The sequence below is a fragment of the Dipteris shenzhenensis genome, chromosome 1 (assembly GCF_047967505.1).
Source record: "Dipteris shenzhenensis isolate YYH24624 ecotype China chromosome 1, Dip_SZ_1.0, whole genome shotgun sequence".
NCBI lineage: Eukaryota > Viridiplantae > Streptophyta > Polypodiopsida > Gleicheniales > Dipteridaceae > Dipteris > Dipteris shenzhenensis.
The window spans coordinates 25,036,733-25,060,432 of NC_141596.1; the positions used below are offsets into that span (position 1 = coordinate 25,036,733).

The window sequence follows — 23,700 nt, forward strand, 5'->3', positions numbered from 1 at the left end:
TGCACAAAAAATAGAGCTGCAAGGGACCTTTTTGGCAGCATCTGGGCTCTAAGAAGGGAAACTCACATGAAGAGAAGCTCCTGGCAAGGTGAGATACATAACATGGATCCTAGAATAGGACGGATATGCACATTATCCCAATGCAATACATAAGAAGGTCGTAAACCAAAGTCATAAATGGCAAAAAAACATTGCAAAACATCCACATTATCCCAAATTTATTCATTATGGGGAGTTTTTGAAACCAAATACAAAAAAGTTTATTGGAAGGCAGTGAAGCATGTCTCCCCTAAATGTAATCTTAAGTCCATGTCAATCCTTTTTGCGGTCTCCCCCCTGATGCTTGCCAATGGGTTTCACTTAAAAACAAGATCCTAAAATCACATGGAACTAAATGGATTAATGCTATAAATATGTTTAAAATTCCATAGGCAACGCACATCCAAACCACAACACATGCATTACATATACTCCATGCTTAAAAAAAAATGGGGGGAAACAGACAATACACAAGTCACATGCACAAAACCCAACCCGACTCATCGCACACACATCCTAGAGCTTAGAGGAAGATGTAGCACATGGAGGGTAGCAGCTAGGGGTAGAGGAGCAATGTGGCAACACTAAAGCCTTCGTAGGGGATAGAACAGCATAAGCACTAGTGAGGTAGCAACATGGTTAGAGTGGCTCTAGTAGAGTTGGAGCGAAAAACGTGCAGAGAACGTTGGATAGAACATGGGAGAAGGATGGACGAAAAGAAACAAGATGCATGACCATGGGGACGCAAGTCAGGCTATGCCAGCGATTGCTAGGAGCAATGGCATATTTGCCAAAGTGACGATGCGTGGGAAAGCTCTCTTAGGGGGGAGGAGACACCCTCGTCTCCCCTTTCAAACGGATGTTAAGAAATGTGAGTAGACAAGTTAAAACTTACTAGCTCCTAGCAAAAGTGGTTTTGCCACCTTGTTTGTTAGTCCGTCTATTGAAAGGCTCTCGACAACTTTGAAACTTTGAATTTTTGAAAACCTTGAGCATGTGGAAGTATATGAAATTTCGAACTCAAGTGATTGGAGTTGTTGAGCGATCGCGGAAACTCGATGCCCTCAATGGGATCGTCCAGCGAAAAATGGCACTTCCATATCGTAATGGACTAAGGTCTTCTTCGGGGCAAGGTTGGAGATCTCTTTCGCCATTACCAAGCCCTTTTGGCTGGCCTGCGCATAGGTGTTTTAATAGAGGGCTTGCAACTGAGGGTGGTGTGAAAGATCAGACTGAGGTGACTGACTCAGACGAGAGTATTTCTGGCTTCCTCGATGGTTTTTCTTCGGATGAGGACTCGAGTGATGAAGATTTGAGTTCTACGAAGCAGTCTGTGAGAGCTCCCAGACCTTCTAATGAGGCTGGAGACCTAGAGGCCAACGATGGAGGAGAAGATATCTACATTACTGGTGGTGAAGAAAATGAGCTCATACCGGAAAGCTCTTTAGATGAGGGAACAGATGATGATCCCAGTGACCAAAGTGAGCCTCTATGGTTGAGAATCGAGCAAGCTGCATTCAAGCAGCCATATTCCTTGGAAGCTGTGATAGATACTTGGGTTACTGAAGGCAATCCTACATCGAGAGCTGTAATGATCTCTACCATAACTGTACTACGAAGACGAAGGAAAAACAAGCGCGCGCTAGAGGTTCCCCCTTTGCATCATTTAAGATTGATTTTCCTATGGCTTATTCACTTAATTTGAGGACCGTTACAAGAAGATAATGCAGTTCTTTTCAGCGTCAATTGGACTGTCTAGAAAAGAAGCATGTATTGGCCAGAAGCATGTCAACTTTTTGATGTCAGCCTGCCAGAAGCGGTTCTTTCCAGTTACAATTAGAATGTCTAGAAATCTAATCTCTATATCTAAAACAAGAAATGTCTTTGCCAGGAGGATCTGCCATTTTTTGGCATCAGCTGGTCATTGAAAAGCTAAATTATATGCTGGATTACTTTAATCCAGGACACTATTTGTTTAAAACAAGCCCTGCCCTTTTTCTTTTTATTGCAGAGACTCAAATATGAAAAAGGGAGGCTACACAGTGTGCCTAAAAAGCAAAGGCATGCATTGCAACACATGACCAGTAGAATTTTAGTCCTGAAAGGGAGAGGAGGGTGGAGTAGAGAGAGAGTGCGAGGTTGAGAGGCAAGTGGCAGGAAGGAAGCAAGAGGGCTGAGTGTGAAGGTCACATCGTACAGATGAGTTGCCCTCCTAAGAGTACCCTTTCAGTCCTCTATAACCCCAATCCGTCTGAAGCATCACTAGTGCTTATCCCTGCTAACGTTAACTTTAATTCCTCCCCCCCCCCTTTCCTTTCTCTCTTTTTCTGTTTGTTACATAACCATACCTTTCCAGTTAATTGGCCCTCAAAATTATATGTTGTGGCTGTCCAAAAGAGAGACTGGGGGGTTGAGAGTTGTCCATCATCCCAATCTTTGAAAACCCAAGGTCCTCGTGATTAGAAGAGTTGTCTCATTCTTACACTTTCTTTTGAATGAATATTTAATATTCTTTCAATAGAATGTGAGTATGGTGCTTGCATCCCTCCTCGTCCCATAGGAGGCAGCTTGAGAAAATTTGCAACTTTGATCCATTTGTGGTTTTAGGAATAATATATGAAACACATTATGGATCCTATCGGTGGATATTAGGTCCAGCTAAAAAATTGCTTCCCAACCTTGCGGATGATCCTCTTGAGGCCCTGTAGATTATGGCTTTCAGCCTTGTGGGTGACTATCACGAGGTTAAAACTGCAGGATTTGTTTCATTTTAGAGGATTACGGTGGGCATGTTCTTGAATTCATTTAGATGTATAGAATACCATCTGCAACCAAAGTTATATTGCCTTTCTTGTACTATCAAATTCAGAGGCTGGGGCTTTCATTTTGAGCCCTCAAGGGGGTGTTGTGGAGTTCCTTGTGGGTTTCTTTTCTCAGTTTCATCCTCCTCCCTTCCCTTTCCTTCTCCCTTTCCCCTCGCCTCCCTCTGTTTTTCCCTTTTCTTTCTTCCCTCTGCTAGTAGAGTGGTGTCTTTGTTTGACGAAGAGGACAAAGATCTAGAAGTTCACCATTTGGCATGGCTAGAGATGCCTCATGGTAGCACCCTCGACAATTTCAGCCATTTATATCACCCTTCCTCAGAGGACAAACAATAGATGTAAACAGTTGCTCAGTCCCCTACGATAGAGCAGTGGTGGGCTGCATTGTTGGCCTTACTCCCACATGATGATAGGTTCGAGACAGGATCCAGGTGAGTGTAGCCCTAGAAAGTGACCACATTCAGAATGTCACCATCCACAGAAGGGGTATTTTTCTACCCTAGCTTTGCTCTTGGGGCACAGCTCAAGCATTGGTGGAGCAAAGCCCAATGTACCTCAGTCCTTGTCTGGTTTTCTTTAGTCCTTGCTCCTGCGGTTTCACAGTGGACGACATCACGTACTGAGGTATCCTATTGACGGTACTAGTCTCGGTACTCTCTGACAATGGAGTCCCAAAGGGGTGATTAATCGTGGATGACCCATACACCCTTGCCAAGGAGGTACTTTAAAAGACCTTGGATGGTTGAGTTATCAATGCGTTGCTTACTCGCGGACAGATGTGCCACTTGATTAGTGTTAGATATCAATGCTCCACTCTCGTGTAACTATGCGGGAACCAGCTAACTCTACTTGTAAGCCTCCCATATGAGGAGAAGGCATTTGAGTAGCTCAGTTATCCGGTAGGTCCTGGTTTGGACACCAGATGGGGGCCATGTGTGGCCTGATGGTTGGACGGCTTTAGATAGAGTTGGCACACCGCCAACTAGGCTACATGCAAGTGCGGGAAGGCATCCCTTGACTGACCGCACTGAGGGTAGACGGAGGATTTCCCGAGGCAGCCCACTCTCGGGTTGCGGGGCCTGTTTGGAGCCTCAGATGATCTCGGATGGCTCTGGGCTGAACGGAGACCATAGATATGTTGCTCTTTGTTTTGCGCACCGGTTCTATCGTATGGTTGGTGGCCTATTTCGGGACCGACCCCAGTCGATCGTTTTGGGCAAATTGGGTCGGTCACCCAATTGAGCTTAACCGACTACGACTGGTGGCTATATAAGAGCAAGCCCGTGAAGCCCATTTTATCACTGGCTACAGCAACCCTAATTCCTTAGCATCCAGCCTCCGTCTTCTAGTGTTTCCAGCATGCCATCAAAGCTTCTTTCACAGGAGCACACGGTTGGGAGGCAGCGCCATCTATTGTATCAGTTCTACAGTAATCAAAATTTTGATTCTCCATACTATCTTGTTTTCTCTCTTGTGTACGAGATCCTGTTATCTGTTGAGCACAAACGTTGTATTATTTTCTTACATGGTATCCGAGCTTGGACTCTAGCAAGAAGATTTGGTAGTGTGTTTCTGTTTGCGAGCAGATTGTGAGAGATGGCCCAGCCCGCAAGACTGCGAATCCCACTGTTCGGCGAAAGCAGAAAGTTGAACGGCTCTAACTATCCACTCTGGAAGTTCAAGATGAAGACCATTCTAAGCGCATACGAGCTTTGGGACACTGCTACTGGGGTGAACATGAGGCCGGTTGTGAGACCGGATCCAGCCAATGCAGGACAACAGATAGTACTAACTGCGGATGAGATTCTCGCGTGGACAAGAAGAAATGCAGATGCGTTGTGTTCTATTATCTGCAGTGTTAGTAATTCCTTCATGGCGTTAATTCAACATGTCACCACAGCGGAGGAGGGATGGACAGTCTTGAAAAATTAGTACGAGACCACGAATCAGACGCGGATTCAAAATTTGGAGACTCAACTCGCGAACGAGAAGTTGTCTAAGACTGAAGCGACAGAGAAGTTCATCACCAGGTGAAGAATCTGCACGATTAGATGACGGCGATTGGCATCACCATCACCAGCGAGAATCTAGCACGAAGGTGCATACGGATTCTCCCACCAAGGTACAACGGTCTTGTTACGACGCTGAATACGCAGAACAGAAATCCGCCCCTCAACTTTGAGGATTTCAGCACGATGCTTTTGGAGGAGGAGATGCGTCAAAAGACGAGGACTGGAGAAGATTCGGCTTTTTGGACCGGATCAAAGAAAGGTAAGGGTAAGGACTCTGGTAATCCATCTTCTTCTGATGATAAAAAGAGAGAGAAGAAGATCAAGTGCTTCTATTGCAACAAGGCAGGGCACAAGCAGAATGAGTGCCGAAAGAAGATTGCAGATGAGAAGAACGGAGTAAAGAAAGAGTCCAGCAATAGCGCGCAGGCAGTACCAGTAGAGGTGTTCGTCGCAATTGAGGAGATTTGCACGGAGGCAGTTCATGTCTCTGCGGATGAACCGTGGATCATTGACAGTGGTGCATCGCGCCACATGACCAGTCGGAAGGATTGGTATACCTTTCTACAGCTGGTAGGGAATGACATCCTGGTAGCAGTCGGCAATGATGCAAAATGTCCAGCAAAAGGAAAAGGTACGATTGCTCTCGAGTCAGATGGAGTTGTAAAACAGTTGTCCGATGTTCTTTATGTGCCAGATATCAAGAGGAACTTGTTGTCCGTTTTCGCGATCACGGATCGGGACCTCAAAGTTCAATTCGATAAGAATGGTGCACAGATTCTGGATCTTCAAGGGAAGGTCATTGGTAAAGATACACGGCGCAACAACATTTACGAACTCTCAGCTTTCAGTGCTCGAGTGGATGTGAAGAACACTAAGCTGTGGCATGAGAGGTTTGGTCATCTAAACCTTAGTTCTTTGAAGGAGATGCATAAAAGTGGAATGATTGCAGACCTACCAGAAATTTCAGATCTGCCCGATGTATGTGAAGCTTGCATGATGGGCAAGCAGCATCGGTATCCCTTTCCTAAAGAGGTCAGCATGGCAAAGGCTCCTCTAGAGCTCGTTCACACGGACCTCTACTGAAAGATGGAGACGGAAGCTTTGGGTGGTTCCTACTACTTCATGACGTTGATCGACGACTACAGTAGAAGGATATGGATATACTTCCTGAAGACTAAAGACGAGGCTTTTAGTCGGTTCAAGGAATGGCATGTAATGGTCGAGAAAGAAATGGGAAGGAAGGTGAAGAAGTTGAGATCAGACAGAGGTGGAGAGTTCACATCAACTGAATTCGAAAGTTAGTGCAAAAGTCACGGAATCAAGAGGCAGAAACCCCCGTCACATACATACAGCAAAATGGAGTAGCACAACGCAAGATGCGCGTCATCTGCGAAATGGACCGGAGTATGATGAAAGGGAAAGATTTGCCAAAGACTTTCTGGGCTGAAGCATGTAATACTGCAGTTTACATCCTGAATCGTAGCTACACGAAGGCTGTGAACGGGATGACTCCACTGCAAGTCTTTTTTGGTAAGAAACCTTCAGTTGCACATTTTAGAGTTTTTGGATGTGACTGTTTTGTGCATGCTACCAGGACCAAATGGGAACCGAAGAGCCGGAAGTGTATTTTCTTGGGCTACAGTGAGGAGGCGAAGGGTTACTGTCTCTGTAACCCTGTTACCAAGAAGATAATTGTAAGTCGCGATGTGGTCTTCTTAGAACAGCCGCATCAATTGGAGGAGGATGCTTTCTTCCCAGACAACCAGGACCAGCATATCCATCCAGTACCACCACCAACAGCAGACTGAACTCCCCCAACGGTGCTTGGGAGGATTCAAGACAAAGAAGATGAAGAAGAGCCTGTAGAATCACAACGACAACGGCCATTCCTGAAGTGGGTAAAGTTGCTTTTGGACGGCAGAGAACCTCCAGCCATTGAGGAGGAACCATGCGAATACCGCTTGTCCAAGAGATTAGAGGAGCAAAGAAGGGCGCAAGAGCACTTGGTCAACTATGCTTTGATGACAAAAGTTATCCGTGCTGATGAATCCAAGTGTCTTAAAGAGGCACATGGCGATGATAGGTGGATGGAGGCTATGCAGTCGAAGTATGGCTCCATAATGAAGAACAACACTTGGGACCTTGTGGATCGACCACCAAAATGCAAGGTAATCGGAACCAAGTGGGTGTACAAGACTAAGTACAAGTCTGACGGCACGTTGGATAAGTACAAGGCTTGGCTCGTGGCAAAAGGATTTGCACAGGTATATGGTTTTGATTATCAAGATACTTTTGCTCCCACAGCTCGACTAACCACAATTCGCAGTGTTTTGACTTTAGCTGCCCAGGGAAGTTGGCCCGTGTTTTAGATGGATGTGAAATCTGTCTTTCTGAATGGAGATCTCAAGGAGGAGGTATACGTGGAACAACCACCAGGTTTTGAGATCCCCGGTTCAGAAGGTAAAGTTTGCAAACTGAAGAAGACACTTTACGGACTGAAACAGGCCCCACGAGCGTGGTACCAGTGAATTGATGCCTACTTTTTGCAAAACAGGTTCAGGAGGAGCCCATCTGATGCAAATTTGTATATCTTCAGAGAAGGAGGCAGGTGTATGATCGTGGTCCTTTATGTGGACGACCTTGTCATAACAGGGAACCATGAAGAGAAGATCTCGTAGACGAAGCATTTGCTAGGAAGAGAGTTTGAAATGACGGACTGATGCATTTCTGTTTAGGGATTGAAGTTTGGCAGGAGTCGAAACAGATCTTCATTTCACAGTTGAAGTATGTTGGAGAGATACTGAAGGCATTTGACATGGCTGAGTGCAAGACAGTTGGTACCCCTATGGAGGTTGACGCTAAGCTCTTAAACGATGATTCATCACCACTGGTGGACGAAGCGAAGTACAGAAGGCTTGTGGGCAGCTTGATTTATCTGTGCAACACACGATCGGACATCAATTTTGCGACTGGTGTACTAAGCAGGTTTTCCAATAAGCCTCGGGAGAACCATTGAAGGGCAGGGATACGGGTGCTGAAATACATCAAAGGCACACTTGATTATGGCATCACCTATACCAAGGGCAACATCTTGACCGGATTCTGTGACTCGGATTGGGCAGGAGACGTGGACAGTAGGAGATCAGTGACAGGGTACTGTTTCTCACTTGGATCTGGAGTTGTGTCATGGGTCAGCAAGAAGCAACCCACAGTTGCTCTTTCTTCTACTGAGGCTGAGTACAAATCTTCATGCTTTGCTTCTTGCGAGGCAGTGTGGTTGACAGGATTTTGGGGGACATGGGTGCAGTGCAGAACAAGCCTACGCAGTTATCATGTGACAATAGAGTTGCATGGCGATTACAAAGAACTCGGTGTTCCACGCTCGCACAAAACACATTGAGATTCAATATCACTTTGTACGCGAGCTCATCATGGATGGAGAGGTCGACTTGGTGTACTGTCCGACTATAAAGAATGCTGTGGACATCTTCACGAAGGCTCTTGGAAGAGACTTGCTGGAGAGGCATCTTCATCGACTTGGCATTGGGCCGAAAAAGTAAGTTCACTTGCGGGTGGACATTGAGGGGGGGTGTTAGATATCAATGCTCGACTCTCGTGTAACTACGCGGGAACCAGCTAACTCCACTTGTAAGCCCCCCATATGAGGAGAAGGTATTTGAGTAGCTCGGTTATCCGATAGGTCCTGGTTTGGACACCAGATGGGGGCCATGTGTGGCCCGATGGCTAGGCATACCCACATCACAGACCCTCACTTCCTACAATACAGTACAGACATGAGCTGAACATAGAATGCTAACACCCCCTTCCTTCAATCCCCCTCCAGTGTCGTAACAGAGTCCAAAATCCTCCTTACCCTACAGATACCACAAGAAAGAAATGGAGTAAGCTAGCCTAAATTCGTCATCTCAAACTCCTCCGACAAGGCACCCTTCGTCATGGCTATGTGCTCCACATGCTTGCCAGTGAGCATGAGATCACTCACATAGAGGAGAATCATTATGACCATACCTCATTCTTGAAAGAGATACAAGCTTGGATCTTAGCTAACCTCTGGAAATCCTTTCTTTGAAAGAAGGCGCCAATCTTTTGGTTCCAAGCCTTGGGGTCCTGTTTAAAACCATACATAGCCTTTTGCAACTTGTAAACCATACCTTTTAAACTCTGAACCTCAAAGCCTAGAGATTGCTCAACATATACCTCCTTGTGCAAGTCACCGGTTAGCAATGCAGATTGAACACAATGAACATCCATCTTGCTGATAAGAGGCAAGGGCAAGAATTGTCTGAATTGTGGCCATCTGAGCTTTTGGTGCAAAAGTGTCTTCCTGGCCGTTGAGCATAGCCCTTAGCCACATGTCTGGCTTTGTGCTTGTCCATGGTCCCTTTTGACATATACTTGGTCTTGAAGGCCCACAAGACACCAATAACCAACTGTTTCGATGATCTCAAAACCAACCCCCAAGTCCCATTCTTCTCTATGGCCTCCGTTTCCACTTGCATCTTCTCATGGGAAAGAGCTTCCTTAACTGAGGTAGGCTCTTTGTCTCAAATGATACGAGACATCAACGTTGGAAAAGTCACCTCCCCATCTGTAAGCCCCCAAATGAGGAGAGCATGGGGGAGGTGGACTTAGGGTTGATGTGGCTTCCCATAGGCAGCACACAGGCTGCCATGTGGGCAGCATACAAGCTCACTACAACATGAACATGTGGCTTCTACCATATGGGCAGCATACAAGTGGAGGACCTGGTAGTGTTAGGGCTGTCAAGGAGGCCAAGGACTGTATGGAACGGCTATACGGCCTGTGAACCTGCAGCAACGGTAAGGGTAGGTGTCAAAAGGCAGGAGTGGATGATTTGGGACAGGTGGCGCAACTGTACGGACAGATGGCAACAAGTTTGGAGCAGGATAGGGTCCTGCACAGGCCCCGAAAAAGGCCTGGATCAGGTCGGCTAGGAGGGGACAGTTTCAGGTGTCAGGTTGGCCAGCTTTGAGACGGGATGTGGATGCCTTTGTCAGAACATGCATCATCTGCCATAAGGTCAAGTTTGATAGGCAGAAGACACTTGAATTGTTGCAGCCATTGCCAATCCCAGATAGACTGTGGGAGAGCATTGCCATGGATTTTATATTTGATCTTCATAGGACGCCTACGGGGAATGATGGTCTCTGGACTATTATATGTCGGTTCAGTAAGTAGGCACACTTCATTCCAGTAAGGAAGAAAATTACAGCGGATCATATGGCAAAGTTGTTCATGCAAAACATTGTCAAATACCACAGGATGCCTCAGTCTATCGTAAGTGACAGGGATCTGCGCATGACGAGTCTCTTTTGAAGAGGGCTCTTCGAAAATATGGGCACTATGCTGCGATTTTCATATTCTTTTCATCCTCAATCAGATGCGCAGTCCGAAGAGGCTCCTTTGGGCTTAGCAAAGCATAATTGCCCGATGCTCAAGAGAGGGGTAGTACCTCTATCTCTATGTTACCGACAGGCTCAAATATCTAGAGGTCGCTTGGTGACATTGTTTGTTTCACCCGAGGTACTCCTTGCTGACAGTATATCTGCCTTGGGACTTCTATGAACAGTGTAATAGTCACTATGAGTGGGTTTTTGCAGTTTATATGGATTGCTATCCTAGATTCTGAACAATCATACATGCTGTTTCTCAATGGTAATACATGCTTTTATGATGGTATATTCACATGAATTTCAGTTACTGCATATCCTTGTAACATCTAGATGCAATCGAGGTCGCTTGCCATGTTTCAAGAGAGGGGTACGTCACGAGGGCGTGAGTTTTAATACTTGCATGTGGCCTTGACCCCGGAAATCAAGTGGCTAGGACACAAGATGTGGGTGTGCAAGTTCCCTCTAGGAAATTGTGCCTTGGGGCTATTGAAAGGTTTAGGGCCAAGAGGGGCCCAAAAACCTTAGGGCTTTTAAGTTGGTCATTGGTGGGCTTTTAAAAAGGCCCCATTGCGGGGGGCCTAGGGGCAAATGAGGCCCTTGGGGGCAACCCAAGGCATGGGCTGCCACGTGGCAAGCCCATGCAGCCCCCTTTTGGAAAGGAAGGCCAAGGAAGGCCTGGAGCAAGGAATGGACGGGGGGGATTACACAGAGGGGATGACGAGACCTCGCGGGCAGTGAAAGAGACTCCGTGTGGATGGTAGAAGTCGTACGGTTGCACGGAATGATTAATGCTACTGCCGTACGGGTGTACAGGGACTCTAAATGCTGTTAATACGGAGAGGTATGGCGTTGCAGGTACGGCCAGTCGTATGGAGCATTTTATGTTGCGGGAATGAGTACGGCTGTGTACGGAACATGCCGCATCCTCCTATGATGTGTACGGTTGATGAGCTGTACGGGCTGGCACGTGGGAAGTCGGACTGCCGTACAGCAGTACGGACAGTCCATTTGTTGTATTTAATGAATGCTTGACGTGGCTGTACAGAACAGGATTTGCAGAGCTGTGTGGGCTGATGTACAGCCACATGGGGCTGTTGTACGGACATAGTAAGCTGATGTACAGCCACTTGAGCTGTTGTACGGGCAGGGTCTTAGCTGTACGGACGGTTGCCAGCGTGGCAGCGTAAAGAGGTTATCCTTCCATTGGCTTGCTTTAGCTTATGCTTGAGCATGGTACTTTGAGACCAGGCTAAAGAAGAAGTCACTCATGCTTTGTTGGGTTTTCATTTGCAATGGCTTGTTGTGAAGAAGCCTAGTTGGCAGGGTGATTCACATTGAATGCTTGCAGATCAGAGATTGGCCCTTGTGATCATGGGCTGTTCATTTTTGCTTTCACCCAATGCTTGGGTAGTCTAGTAAGCTAGTGGGCAGCAGGGGTAGTGTGGTCCGCGAAAGGCCTCGTGGGCCTATGGGACAAGGTACAAAGTACACCAAAAGAATGATCTCATACAAGCCTCAGTGGGCTGGAGCAAAGGGTGCACTAAGGCCCTTGCTGAGTGCTAAGACTGCTAAATTGATAACTCTACAGAGCTCAATAGCTCGATAAAAATCAGATATAACCCGGAGACTAGCATCTCTCTGAGAGCTGCAGCATGCTAAGATCTGAGACTCAGGCTCAGAAGCCAAAGCACGGCGCCATGGTGGCTCGTTTGTGAGTGGTGAAAATGTCTCGGACCTGCGTTTGTTGGGATGTGTCATGCTGTGATGGCGGAGGGGGACGTGGTCTCCTCGATCTCTGAACCCGTTGGGCTATGTTTAGAGTAACCCCTCGCCTCGGGTGGTTTCCCCCAAGGAAGGCTGTGATAGGATAGACCTCAATAGAGTGTGCTTTGGTCACTCTCTGTGCTGTAGGTGGTCTCTGCATCCTTCTCTCAGTAATCCAGGCTGCCCGCATGTCAGCTATCTCCTCCACTTCCACCCCGATGTGTCCTGGAGCTGACTCAAATGCATAGAAGTCTGTGACATGACGTTGTACTCCGTCAGCCTCTCTGTCCTGTGGCTTGATCGCCTCCTGCTGCTCTCTAATATGTCGTAGTAGGGTCTCCTTGTGTCAGTGCATCTCAAGTAGATATAGCCCAATGCAGACTTGGTCCTAGAAGTGGATCAATCATGAGAGTGGACCGAAGCCGCTTCCCTCTTGGTAGAGGCAATGGTATCGTTCCCTGATCTCATAATAGGTTGGGAAGACACATAGGAAATGTTCCTCATGTCTGGATGGACTCCAAGGCCAGTCTCGGTAATCTCCATTGAGGCAAGTTTGAGTATCACCATTTGGGACTTCTCCTAAGAAAATAAAGAGTAATCTTTATTAGAATTGACTTCGGTCAAAGAATGGTGAAGTTGGTTAACCAAGAATAAGATTTATTGTTTTTACTTTTGCCTTGCATTGGTAAAAAGAGAACTGTGGGGACGCCCACAAGGGACTAGAAATAGTCCAAGAACTAGGAATGAATGCATTTTGCTAACCTCTAATGGGTTAAAGTGTTGGAATTTGTTTGTGCAATGTGTAGGACCCAAGAGAGTGCAAAAAAGACCTAAGATTGGGGAGAAAAGCACAAAAAGCAGGTCCCACAAGGCTCTCAAGCAAGGACAATGGGGCGCCTCTTGAAAAGAGGGCCCACAAGACTAAAAGGGCGCCTAAAGCCTCCAATTTAGGAAGAAATGCCTGAAAGCTTGGCTTTAATGTAAAAGTAGCTTTTAGAAAGCAAGCCCTAGCTTTTTGCTAGGCCAAGTCTATAAAAGAAAGGCCCCAGGCCTCCTAGCTGTATTCAGAATCCTACTCAGTTCTATGCTCTTTCAAGAGCCATCTGTACAAAGATTATTCTATTGCAATAAAGACCTTTGGGGGTGTCCAGCCCTTATTTTTGGGCCCTAGTGTGGTGTTTTGTCTTATCTCCCCCACTCCCAGAGTTTTAATTTATTGCGAATCAACTATCTCTCCTCTAGGCTGAATTGCGATTTACTGTAGCTCCAAGATCTTGTATCATTAGCATGTGTGAGTGCCTAGAGCAGGAGAACTTGCTGCGATTTCAGCCGCCTGTACTTGCTGCAAATTCTTTCCCGGGAGCCTAGCACTGCTGCGATTTTGGCCAAAGAGTGCCCAGGACCCTTTAAGGTTTGGTTTCACCCAGACTCTGTGGATGAAAGTCACTGTTTGAAAGATGGCATCAATCTGTAGGGGAGTCATGGAGGCGAACTTTGCCTGTACTATCTCATGTAAAATTGAGGGCTTACTTTGAATCATCACGAATCCCATAGTCATTTGTAGCCACTCAAATTTCCTCCACTCGTTCTGTGGTAAGTCACATCCCCAGAAGGGTGCTGCATACATGGCCATCGGTCGCACTAGTGTGTCGAAGAGCTAGCTCTTCGTTGTTGGTGGGTCCTGAAAGTGTGCCTGGAAGCACTGTCTCTCTACTCGGGCCAAAGCACCCCGTCCTCGAGTGAGTCGTGCCTGGGCTGCGTTGGTCATCGTGAAAAGGTGTCTTGTGAAGATTGCTCCTAGATATGTGTAGGATTGCACTATCTCCATTGGCTCATTACGATAGGTGAAGCTGAGTCGACGAGTCACTGCATGTGAGGTGTTGAAGACCATAACCTTAGTCTTCCCAAGGTTGACTGTCAAGTCTCTCTCCTTGCAAAACACCTCTAGTGCCTCCAGATGTCTTTGCAGCCCTTCCGCTGAGGATGATATGAGGACTATGTCATCAGCGTATAGCAATATCTGTATCATGAGGTCACCCAAGAGTGAACCCTCGCCTCCTAGGCGATCTATGAAAGATGTGATCTCATCGATGTAGAGTCCGAAGAGGGTCGGTGAGAGTGGACAGCCTTGCTTCACTCCAATCGTGCTCTCGACTCAATCTGATAGACCGCCTGGGGCACGTACTCTGCCTTTGGCTGACTCATATAAGCTCACCACACCCCAAATCAACGTCTCTGGAATCTGCATCTCCTATAGTCTCCTGATCATCCGGGAACGCGGGACCGTGTCAAAAGCCTTCTGAAAGTCTACAAAGCATGTGTAGGCTTTTTGGTGTTAGGATCTCGCCTCTTCAATGATAGCTCTCAAAGTGAATATGTGATCTAAGGTAAAATGCTGCCTTCGGAATCTTGCCTATCCTAGTGAATATGTGATCTAAGGTAGAATGTTGCTTGTCCTAGTGCTCGCTATCCTCGAGCCTCTGTATGACTACTGAGCTCCCTCTCTAGAACTGATCCATAAATCTTGGCCAGGGTATGACCAATCATGAGGGTGCGGTAATTTCTAGTCTCCATAGGGTCGCCGGCTTTTGTATCGGTACAATAGTGGTGGTGCTCCAGGCAGGTGGGAAGCCATGACAAACAGCCTGGTTGAACATGTGTGCTAGGACCGGATGCCCATGCACAAAGTGCTCAGTCCGTAGACCCTCATGAACCTGTGCTTTCTGGTTGTGTAGCCGATGAAGTGCAGCCCGGACATTTTGTGTGGTAAATAAGTGACAATTGGTGGGCCTGGGCATAGAGTACATGTTTGGTGGTGTGCGCATCTGGATATGATAGAGAGAGAGAGAGAGAGAGAGAGAGAGGTGAGGAGGGAGGGCGTTAGCAAGGTCAAGCGAGCAGGGTCGAGTGAGCAGCCAGGTTTAATTAACTCTCTTTGATTAATATCTCTTGAATCGTGTTTAGTTTGCAATTTGAGTTTTCAAAGAGTCATCCCCATTAGGGATGTAACTTGCCATTGCAAACTTGTCTTGTCTTGCTAATATCAATGCATCTCGTGTTGTTCTATCTGTCCCACATGCCTTGGGGATCTCGATTGGGAAATTTTGAGTATCCTCTCACTGGCTACGTATTGGCACAGGATGACCAGAGGGCGAGAAGAGGGTATGCTATGCGAGAGACGGATCTGCAATCTATGCGACATGCTAGAGGTTGAGATGGAGGAGCAGTTTGCATTCAGATGCCCTGTAAGTTATGAGATCTGTGGACGGCATTATTTATCTATTCAGGAGCAGATTTGGACCAATCCAAATTTCTTGGCCCATCTCGATCAGCGACCAGCGGCCACTTGTCTCCTTTGGTTGCAGAGGAGGGACTAGAAGTCCCGTCACAACCTAGTGAGAGCACGATCATAGACTTCTTTCACCCTGGTGACCCGGACCAGAGACAGCTTGCCCTCGAGTTGACTCAGACATGAGGGCTGCAGGTATCTTCTCTTTACTATTTGACTTGGGGAGATAGACTACTGAAGTGATGGTATTAGTCGCCAAATGATGAGCTACATCTCGGAGAGCTCTAAGCAGAGGGAGCCCCGACAAGCTAATCAGGTTGAGCAACCAAGAACACTTTATTGACTTCCTTCTTCGACGGTGCCAATTTTCACCAGAGCCTTTGTCGGCCGATCGTCTCTTCTATCCTCAGCCTACTAACGGAGTTGGTCCCCAGATAGCATACGTAGGTCAGCTGCGATCGACCCACTAATGAGGACCTCCGACCTTTTTTGGTATTGTGGTTCCCATACGCACAGTCATTTGTGTACTCTCTTGAAAAAAGAGTGTGATGTATTTCTCTATCGCTATTTCTTGTCTCAGACATCAGCCTTGGCGTGGATGCCCGCTCTAGTGGCCCCACTCATCTTTTATTGTATCTGCTTTTCTTTAGTCTCATAGACCCTTCACTCTTTCTAAGAGTTTATAAACTTTCTTTCTATATTTCTTTCTGTCAACTCTATCATCCTCTGTACTTCCATTCAAACCATCATTAAAGACAGAATTTTCTGGAAAGATGACCATCTCTCCTATCTTTTCTCCTTATAGGGATAAGCAGTTCCTTGCGAAAGAATCAATTGGTGGGCAGTGCAATTGGGGAGTGGCAAGCAGCAAACGAGTAATAGAAGCTTGTTAAAGATGATTGGGAGAAGTGCATCAGCTCACCTTTCTGCCCTGAGATGCAAAGAATCTGAAGCCAATTTTATTGCCATGCGGCCGACTTTGTTTCTCTATTTTTGATTACTACGCTGTTCCTTTGTGTCATGTTCAGATCATGTCAATTGCATTTGTAGGCATGCTTAACGATGTTCCTGTGAGAGGGGCTCTTTGCTGTCTGTAGTTTGTGGTAGAGCGTCACCCAAAACTAGCCTTTAGGAACCATCACAACCTTATACTTGGAGACACGCCCTTTCAACTGTACCTCATCGAAGCACAGTTCAAAGTTGATAGCCAGGTCATTGAAGCAGAGTTTCAGCCTAACAGTTGTCCAAGCTAGTGCCACCAGCCTCTGTGGTATGCAGAAATCCCATGCATGGAAAAACCTCTACAAAGGTACTCTGATGCGTGGAGGTGGGCAATGAACAATCACACGCACATGAGAACTTCCAGAAGGAGTGGGCTTCTACATGTCACACTTCATGTAACAGAGGCAATGCGGCTTCTATAAGCAGTCCACGGGCACCGCAGATACTGGCCATTGGCGGGTGCAAAGTTGGTGACATCATCAGCAGTGAAGGAGGAATCAGGGCCGGGGAGGAGGATGCAAAGGGAGAGCTTGCAGCTACGATGAAGCAGCCAACTCTTGAAATAGTTGAGGGCGAACAGAATAGTCGTGAATGCTTTACGAAGGGATGCATGTAGCAACTATTGAATAGATCCTGTTGGGTGCTAGGGGTGACCTCATCACTTTGAAACTTCGCATATTCCATGGCCGTGTTAGTCTTCTGCTGTCCCTTGGCTGCTTGGGAACTCGAGCAGCTGCTACATCAGAGGGACTCAGGCAGTGCCACCATAGGGAGATCAGCCATTAAGGAAGGCCTATGAAAAATGTGCAGCAGTTCAACAGCATGGAGGGCCTCTACTTAAGAGGGAGGGCCACTACTTCAGATGGAGGGTCCTTGTAGTTGATGGACAGGGGCAGGCTTCTCGCTGAGGATTCTTAAGGCTCCCTAGGTAGCTGGGTGGGATACTTTTTAAACACTCGTATCTAAAGAATCACTAATGTGTTGTGTCTTACATGTCTTCATGACCAAGATAAGGCATCAAAAGATTACACATCATTGGGTTACAATGCACCATGCCCCCCCCCCCCCCCCCCCCCCCCCCCAAAACCCAAACAAACACCCCGCCCCCACTGCCACAGGCTTTTTACCTAGAAATTTTGCTGTTTTCTCTTGGAAACTTGGACAGTGGCATGGAGATGAACCCAACACCTCACATGTTTTTATGATGAGTGGTATGCCGAGAGTCTGCTATGGTGAAGATGAAGAATGCCTGTTATTTTGTTCTCACTCCACTGGGTCCATCTTCTACAATTCTACAGTACAGTATCTTCAGTGTGTCTACTGGCACGGAGAGAAGTTACTACCAGTCACCCTCCACATCGTGTGAGCCACTAGCCTCCGGTATTTGACGCATTGACTAATGTTCCTCTCTCCCACTAACAAGCAATAGTGTGCACGTTGAAGTCCTGGACCATGATGACATCAAGATCATGTGTAATCCAGAGGGCACTACTTGCTGTAATGTTTGCATGGCAACGTGCAACCTTCCACAATTACCAATGCTGATATGACACCAAGCACCTGCTGGGAAACAGCAACTACTGCCCAATAAACATAGAAAGGCAAGAGTGCTGATCTTTCCAGCAAGCATATACCAACATTGGCGATGAATTGCTATGATAGTGATTCACTTTGCTCAACATATTTGCCCGTAGCAATTTTCCTCAAACAAGATGCTGAAGACTTTGGAAGAGTTTCAAAGCTTCCCTAATGGTGTCCGTACTCTACAAACTCTGGAAGCTAGCTTACTCTTGTTCGCACTCATTCAATTGAAAAAAACAAGCCCTACCAGGCTTGTTGAGCACATACAGAAAATACTTAGGACAGAGAGCTCATACGCCTGTGAAGAACATTGGCACTCTTGAATCTACCACACTGCGAAAGTTAAAATGGTACCCATCAGGCATTATTGGGACCTTCCAGAACTGTCTAGAAGCCATGGTGGATTAGGGCAAGTCATATGAAGGATTTGGCCAATGCATTGCCATGTAATAGGTGGACCCATGCATCTGACCTGATGATGAGCTCAGATATGAAACAGATACACCAAATATAACTTCTATCACACTAAGCGCTTATCACAAACAAACAAAGCTTGAAGATGAGTTTGATTTTGCTGTTCGTGAGCAGGCGAAGCATGCCTACTATTACTATATGTTTTAGAACAAGAGTGTCATGTTCCTCATATCCTTCATCACTAGAGCATGTAATCTAATGTAGAAGTTTCTGTCGCATAGCTTCCTTGAGTACCTCATTTTTTCGTCAGCCTCCATTGTGCTCACAAGAAACTTCCTGAAGCAGTCTTTTTTTAATGGTGGTTATTATAACCACAATGATTTTCTTCAGATGCATATTCTTCAGCTTCCTCATCAAGAGAGTGGCCTCATTAGTTGTTTGAAGAGCATTGCAGTAGAAGCTTAGGTCTTGTGCTATCACACAATTAATTACTTAATGAGAAACACAAATTTAGGAAACTTCTACAATTCTGTTAAGTTGGACACCAGGTGGGGTATGAACGAGGCCTCACCTCCCACCATGGACAATCCTTGGTGTATTTCCTTAAATATAGCGAAGGAGAAACAAACTGACTCTAGGATCGAACTCCGGTGGACTCGGAACTCAAAGCATGTTTCAATAATTTTAATACACAATGATGTCAATGATCCCTAAGTGGAATCCATACAAAGATATCTGAAAGCCGCAACTCAAACAACTGGAACAACTATGTTTAGAACTTTAAAAACTGTGAACTAGATGTCTCCTGGCAAGGTTCTCTGCAATCTTGAACAATCACCCAAAAAGCTACCCAGTCCATAATTTCAACCTTAGCTTTGTGAGTGTAGCTAAATTCTACTCCTCACTCAATCCGACCACCAGCCAGGCAGAAATGATCTGCAGAAGCAGATTGTGATTGGTGGGTTTAGGCCTTCCGGAGGATGCAGAAACATGTGATGATTTGGATTCTAGAGCAGGTGTAGAGCTAAAGGTGTCCCCAGTGTGAAATTGTAGTTCTGGGAAAGGTTTTGCTGGAATTTAAATTGTGGCTTTCTTACCAGGGTGAGATGCTCACCAAATTATGATTTTGAGGACTAAAGGAACAAGCAGATGTGATTTCAGCAAGGGTAGAAAGAGATGGGAACAAGGAACTGGTAGGAACAGATGGCTTTACAAACAGGGGCCTGCTGCATGAGATAACAGCAATTTCGTTTTCGGCTATGGAGGTGGCAAAAAGAAAGAATAGGGAGCACTTGCTAGCCTTGAAGTAAGAGGGTGAATAATGGCAATTTCTAGGGTTTGAACCCTTTTATGTCCTGCACACGAGGGTTAGTACATAAGCCAACAAAAGCGATCAACCTAATTTTTGACACAGATTGATGCGCACATTGAATACCGTGAGCTTCCAAATCTATGACAATGTACAGAGTCCTCAAAGCAAGACATCTCCTCACAAATAAGCCATATGTGCATAGAACAGAAATAAAAAAGCATCTATAATACATCATAATGATAGCCATATGTGCATAGAACAGAAATAAAAAAGCATCTATAATACATCATAATGATTAATTCCAAAATGTATTTAGTATACCCATATGCTACAACCTCCCCTTATTTTGTGTTCAATCAACAACATTGAAACCACGTTATTTTACTTAAGATCAGGGGCTATCCAGGAAATGGAGGTAGCCAATACATAGCCTCGTAACATGTGGACCAATGCATGCTCACTCTTTCTTGACCTTAGAAGCTAACCTAATGGACTAATCAGCTCGACAGGATCCCCAACAAACTCTGCCCAACTAAGGATCCACTTGAGCTGAGGCACTGGCATGTATATGTGAGTGCAAAAGGGAAAGCAAATATAAACAAAGCTCCGCTTCATTCAGCAAGCTCCCTTCCCACCTTCTTGCAACCTGTGTTGATATTTTTAAGAAAATCAGTCAATAGGATTGCAATACATGAAAGGCTGTGGTTAGCAAATGCCCATAACCACCCAAAATTCTGAGCGTAAGAAGGAAATCATACTCTATGGGGTTATGGCATATACATTATAGATTCTGAACTTGTTGTATCGGTAACATGTGACTATGTCAGACAACGATGTGGATTTGGCCTTTTCCTTGGCCGCTTTGTGGGACCCCAGGTGGCCCTGAATAAGCTTAAAAAATCATCCAAAGTTCCCAGGAAAATCCTATCGTATTTGTTGCCGCCCTAGAACTCATATAGAAATTTACAAGGTGGAAATGTAGCTAGGTGACCTACTAAAATTCAAGCACTGACGGAGCATTGAATCTCCTTGTGACAAGATTGTTGGCGTAATTTTGTAGACAAGGTGTGTAGGGACTAGGCCTAGAGTCCTATTGTGAGTGTCCGTAAGTGTGTGAGTCTTAGGTGACCACTTGCCCACTTGTCCAGATTAGATTAGCTTTGATTTGATTCGTGTGTAACCTCATCTATGAGGTAGATATGTGGTTGAGATAAGGCTTGCCCAGCCTATAAATGAGGCATCCATTGTACGTGCAAGATAACAATCAACAGGAGTGTTTCTGCCTCTGTCCTCGTGCATCATGTGATCACGAATGTCTCTCTCTCTCTCGCTCGCCATTTCTCCCACAAAGATGGTGTGCTTCTTTAAAACAAGCACTGACCAAAGAGGGCACTGGATGACCTCTTTTAAGCAAAATGGTGTGCTTCCATGGTTTAACTGTGCAAAAGGGCTCGGTTGGCTTTGTTTGCTGTTTTGTGGCTGTCCCTTTGTCCCAAGCATCTTAGATGGTTGTTGGTTCCTAAATGTCCTTGATTCAAACCTGGCTTGGGATTTGGCACGGTTACCTTGGTTCTTCGACTCTTGAAGATATCTTGTGCTTTGAAGAGTTTCTTGAATTTTTATCGTCATGTCTACCACATGTCCTATGTCATGCATGCATGCACGCACTTGCGCAGGCACATGTGCGTGCATGTGTGTGTGCGTGTGCGCATGCGCATGTGTGTGGTTTTAAGATTTCACCAAAAAATTGTGTGTGGTTTTAAGGAAAAAATGATGATAAGCTTTTAATGTTATAATTTATGCCTACTTGTCATTATGTACTTTATAAGAAACCTCTCCTACTGTATTTAAGGGGAAACTACCTTTCTCATCCTTGACAAGTAAGGTACAATAATCTTCATTCAACTGGAAAGTTGAACAACCTATGTGTCCCCCTTCAGATTACTTGAAAAACTTCAAGAAATAAAACCAGTCTACCATGTTCGTAATGGAGCTGCTCCCTGAAATTTCCTGTACATAGCGAAGCTAGTGTACATTGTGTGCGATGGCATGTTTGTTTAGTTTTCTCAGCTGTGGCTTTTTGTTCATTCTTCTAAAACAATTCAGCTTTAAATTTATTAACAAGAGTGCCTTCGTTTTTTGTCTTGTTATTTTTTTTTCAGGTGTCTGACTGGGTCATGAAAGAGAAGCCATTTGAATTTATCGACATGGATTATGCCATTCGTGTGGAATTGATTGAGAGAGTACATGGAGTTAAAGAAGCAGTTGACTACTTTGCAACGATTCCCAAGCCATTTCAAACTGCTACGGCCTATGTGAAATTGCTTCAAGTATATGTTATGCATGGCATGGAGAGGAGTGCAGTAAGGTTGGTTCAAAAAGTGCAAAAACTAGGTCTGGGCCAGCAAACATTAATGCAAAACCAATTATTGTCTTTATATAAGAGGAAGGAAAACATGGAAGGAGTTGCCAAGGTACTGCAAATCATGGAGGAAAAAAATATAGAGCCTGATATATATACGTATAATACAATACTCGATATAAAAGGCAGAAAAGGTGATGTTACTGGAATGGCAAAAGTGTGGAAGCGAATAGCAAATGATAAGAATGTAGTGCCCGATTCGGTATCTTACTCTATACTTGCCCAAGGTTTTCTTTCTGCTGGTTTGCTTGATAAGGCAGCAAAGGCAACCAAACAACTAGAAATCCGCCCTCGCAAAAGGAGACGAATGTTCTATCACATGCTATTGAGGCTGTATGCTGAATTGGGCAAAGCAGATGAACTCGAAAGAATCTGGGATATAATGAAAAGTGGTTCAAAAGTTCTGATGGCTGATTACTCAGTAATGATTCAATCAATAGGAAAGACGGGCAAAGTAGACAGAGCAGAAGAGCTTTACAAGCAAATGATTGAAGAACTGGATAGCAAGCGCTTACAGCAGTATAGTGCCCTCCTTTCGGTGTACACGTCCCAAGGGATGATCCAAAAAGCAGAGGAGTTAGTAAAAGAGATATCAAAAATGTCCTTTAGTCTTTCCCTGCCTTTTTATCATAAACTTATACAGATGTATGTAAAGGCTGGCAAAGAAGAAACAGCTATGGAAACTCTTCTTACAGCCCAAAAGGCCGGGAAAGAGGTTTTCCGGAAGAGACCATGGTATACTACCTTTCAAGAGGTACTTGACATGTTTGCGGAAAGGGGGGATGTGCGAAATGCAGAAAAAGTAATACAACTAATCAAAGATGCAGGATATGCATGTTCATATAGATCGTATTGCACTTTGCTGAAGGCCTATGCCAAAGCAGAGGTCACTCCTTATGGGTTTTCAGATAGAATGCGTGCTGATGGTGTCCGCCCAAACCCGCATATCAGAGACGAGTTGAAAAAGCTTGATGGAATTTGATTTAAGTCAATTTTTGGATTTTGGGTCGACAACCTCTTGGCTCTTCTCATGAAACTTAACATGGAGCATGAAGTGAGGCCAGACTTCGATGAGGCCCCGAGGTTATGCAAGCAGAGACATGCAATATGTTCACTGGGTCCTTCCCTAGGCAACAGCTTTATATGGACAAAGCTGTCTACACTTTACAGTGAGATCAGCATTTGGATTTGCTGATAGTGTTAAGATGTTCTAGTTAGTGACTTTGCCAATTTGTTGCAAAGCAATGGATAATATGACAGGTTTGTCAACATGTTCAAATCTTAGTCATGTGTTTTTAATGGTAGTCATTAATGTTTTAGCTGGCAACTTTCCAATTTGTTGCAAAGCGATGGATAATATGGCAGGTTTGAACATCTTAGTCTTTTTAAAGAGTGCCCTCATTTCAGTTTTCGGAACATAATATAGTCTTTCTGATTGAGGGCCGTTTGGAATATATCAAGGCATCACTTCATATATGTCGTTGTGAAACATAAAAAAAACTAGTGCTTATTCTAATACACAATACAGAGCTCTCACCTTTCATGTAAGGGCTGTAGGGTAGAAGCATATTGGTCGATAATAAAGCTGTATATGCTTGGCATTTATAAATC

General features: G+C 45.3%; 1 protein-coding gene across 1 annotated transcript; it reads left to right on the forward strand.

Moving 5' to 3' along the window:
• The first annotated feature begins 942 nt into the window (after positions 1–942).
• Positions 943–23,495, forward strand: LOC147905589 (pentatricopeptide repeat-containing protein At3g15590, mitochondrial-like). The gene is made up of 2 exons (XM_087373551.1): positions 943–1,687; positions 21,830–23,495. The coding sequence occupies exons 1-2, from the start codon at positions 1,034–1,036 to the stop codon at positions 23,069–23,071; spliced, it is 1,896 nt and encodes a 631-aa protein (XP_087229677.1). The 5' UTR covers positions 943–1,033; the 3' UTR covers positions 23,072–23,495.
• Positions 23,496–23,700: the final 205 nt, after the last annotated feature.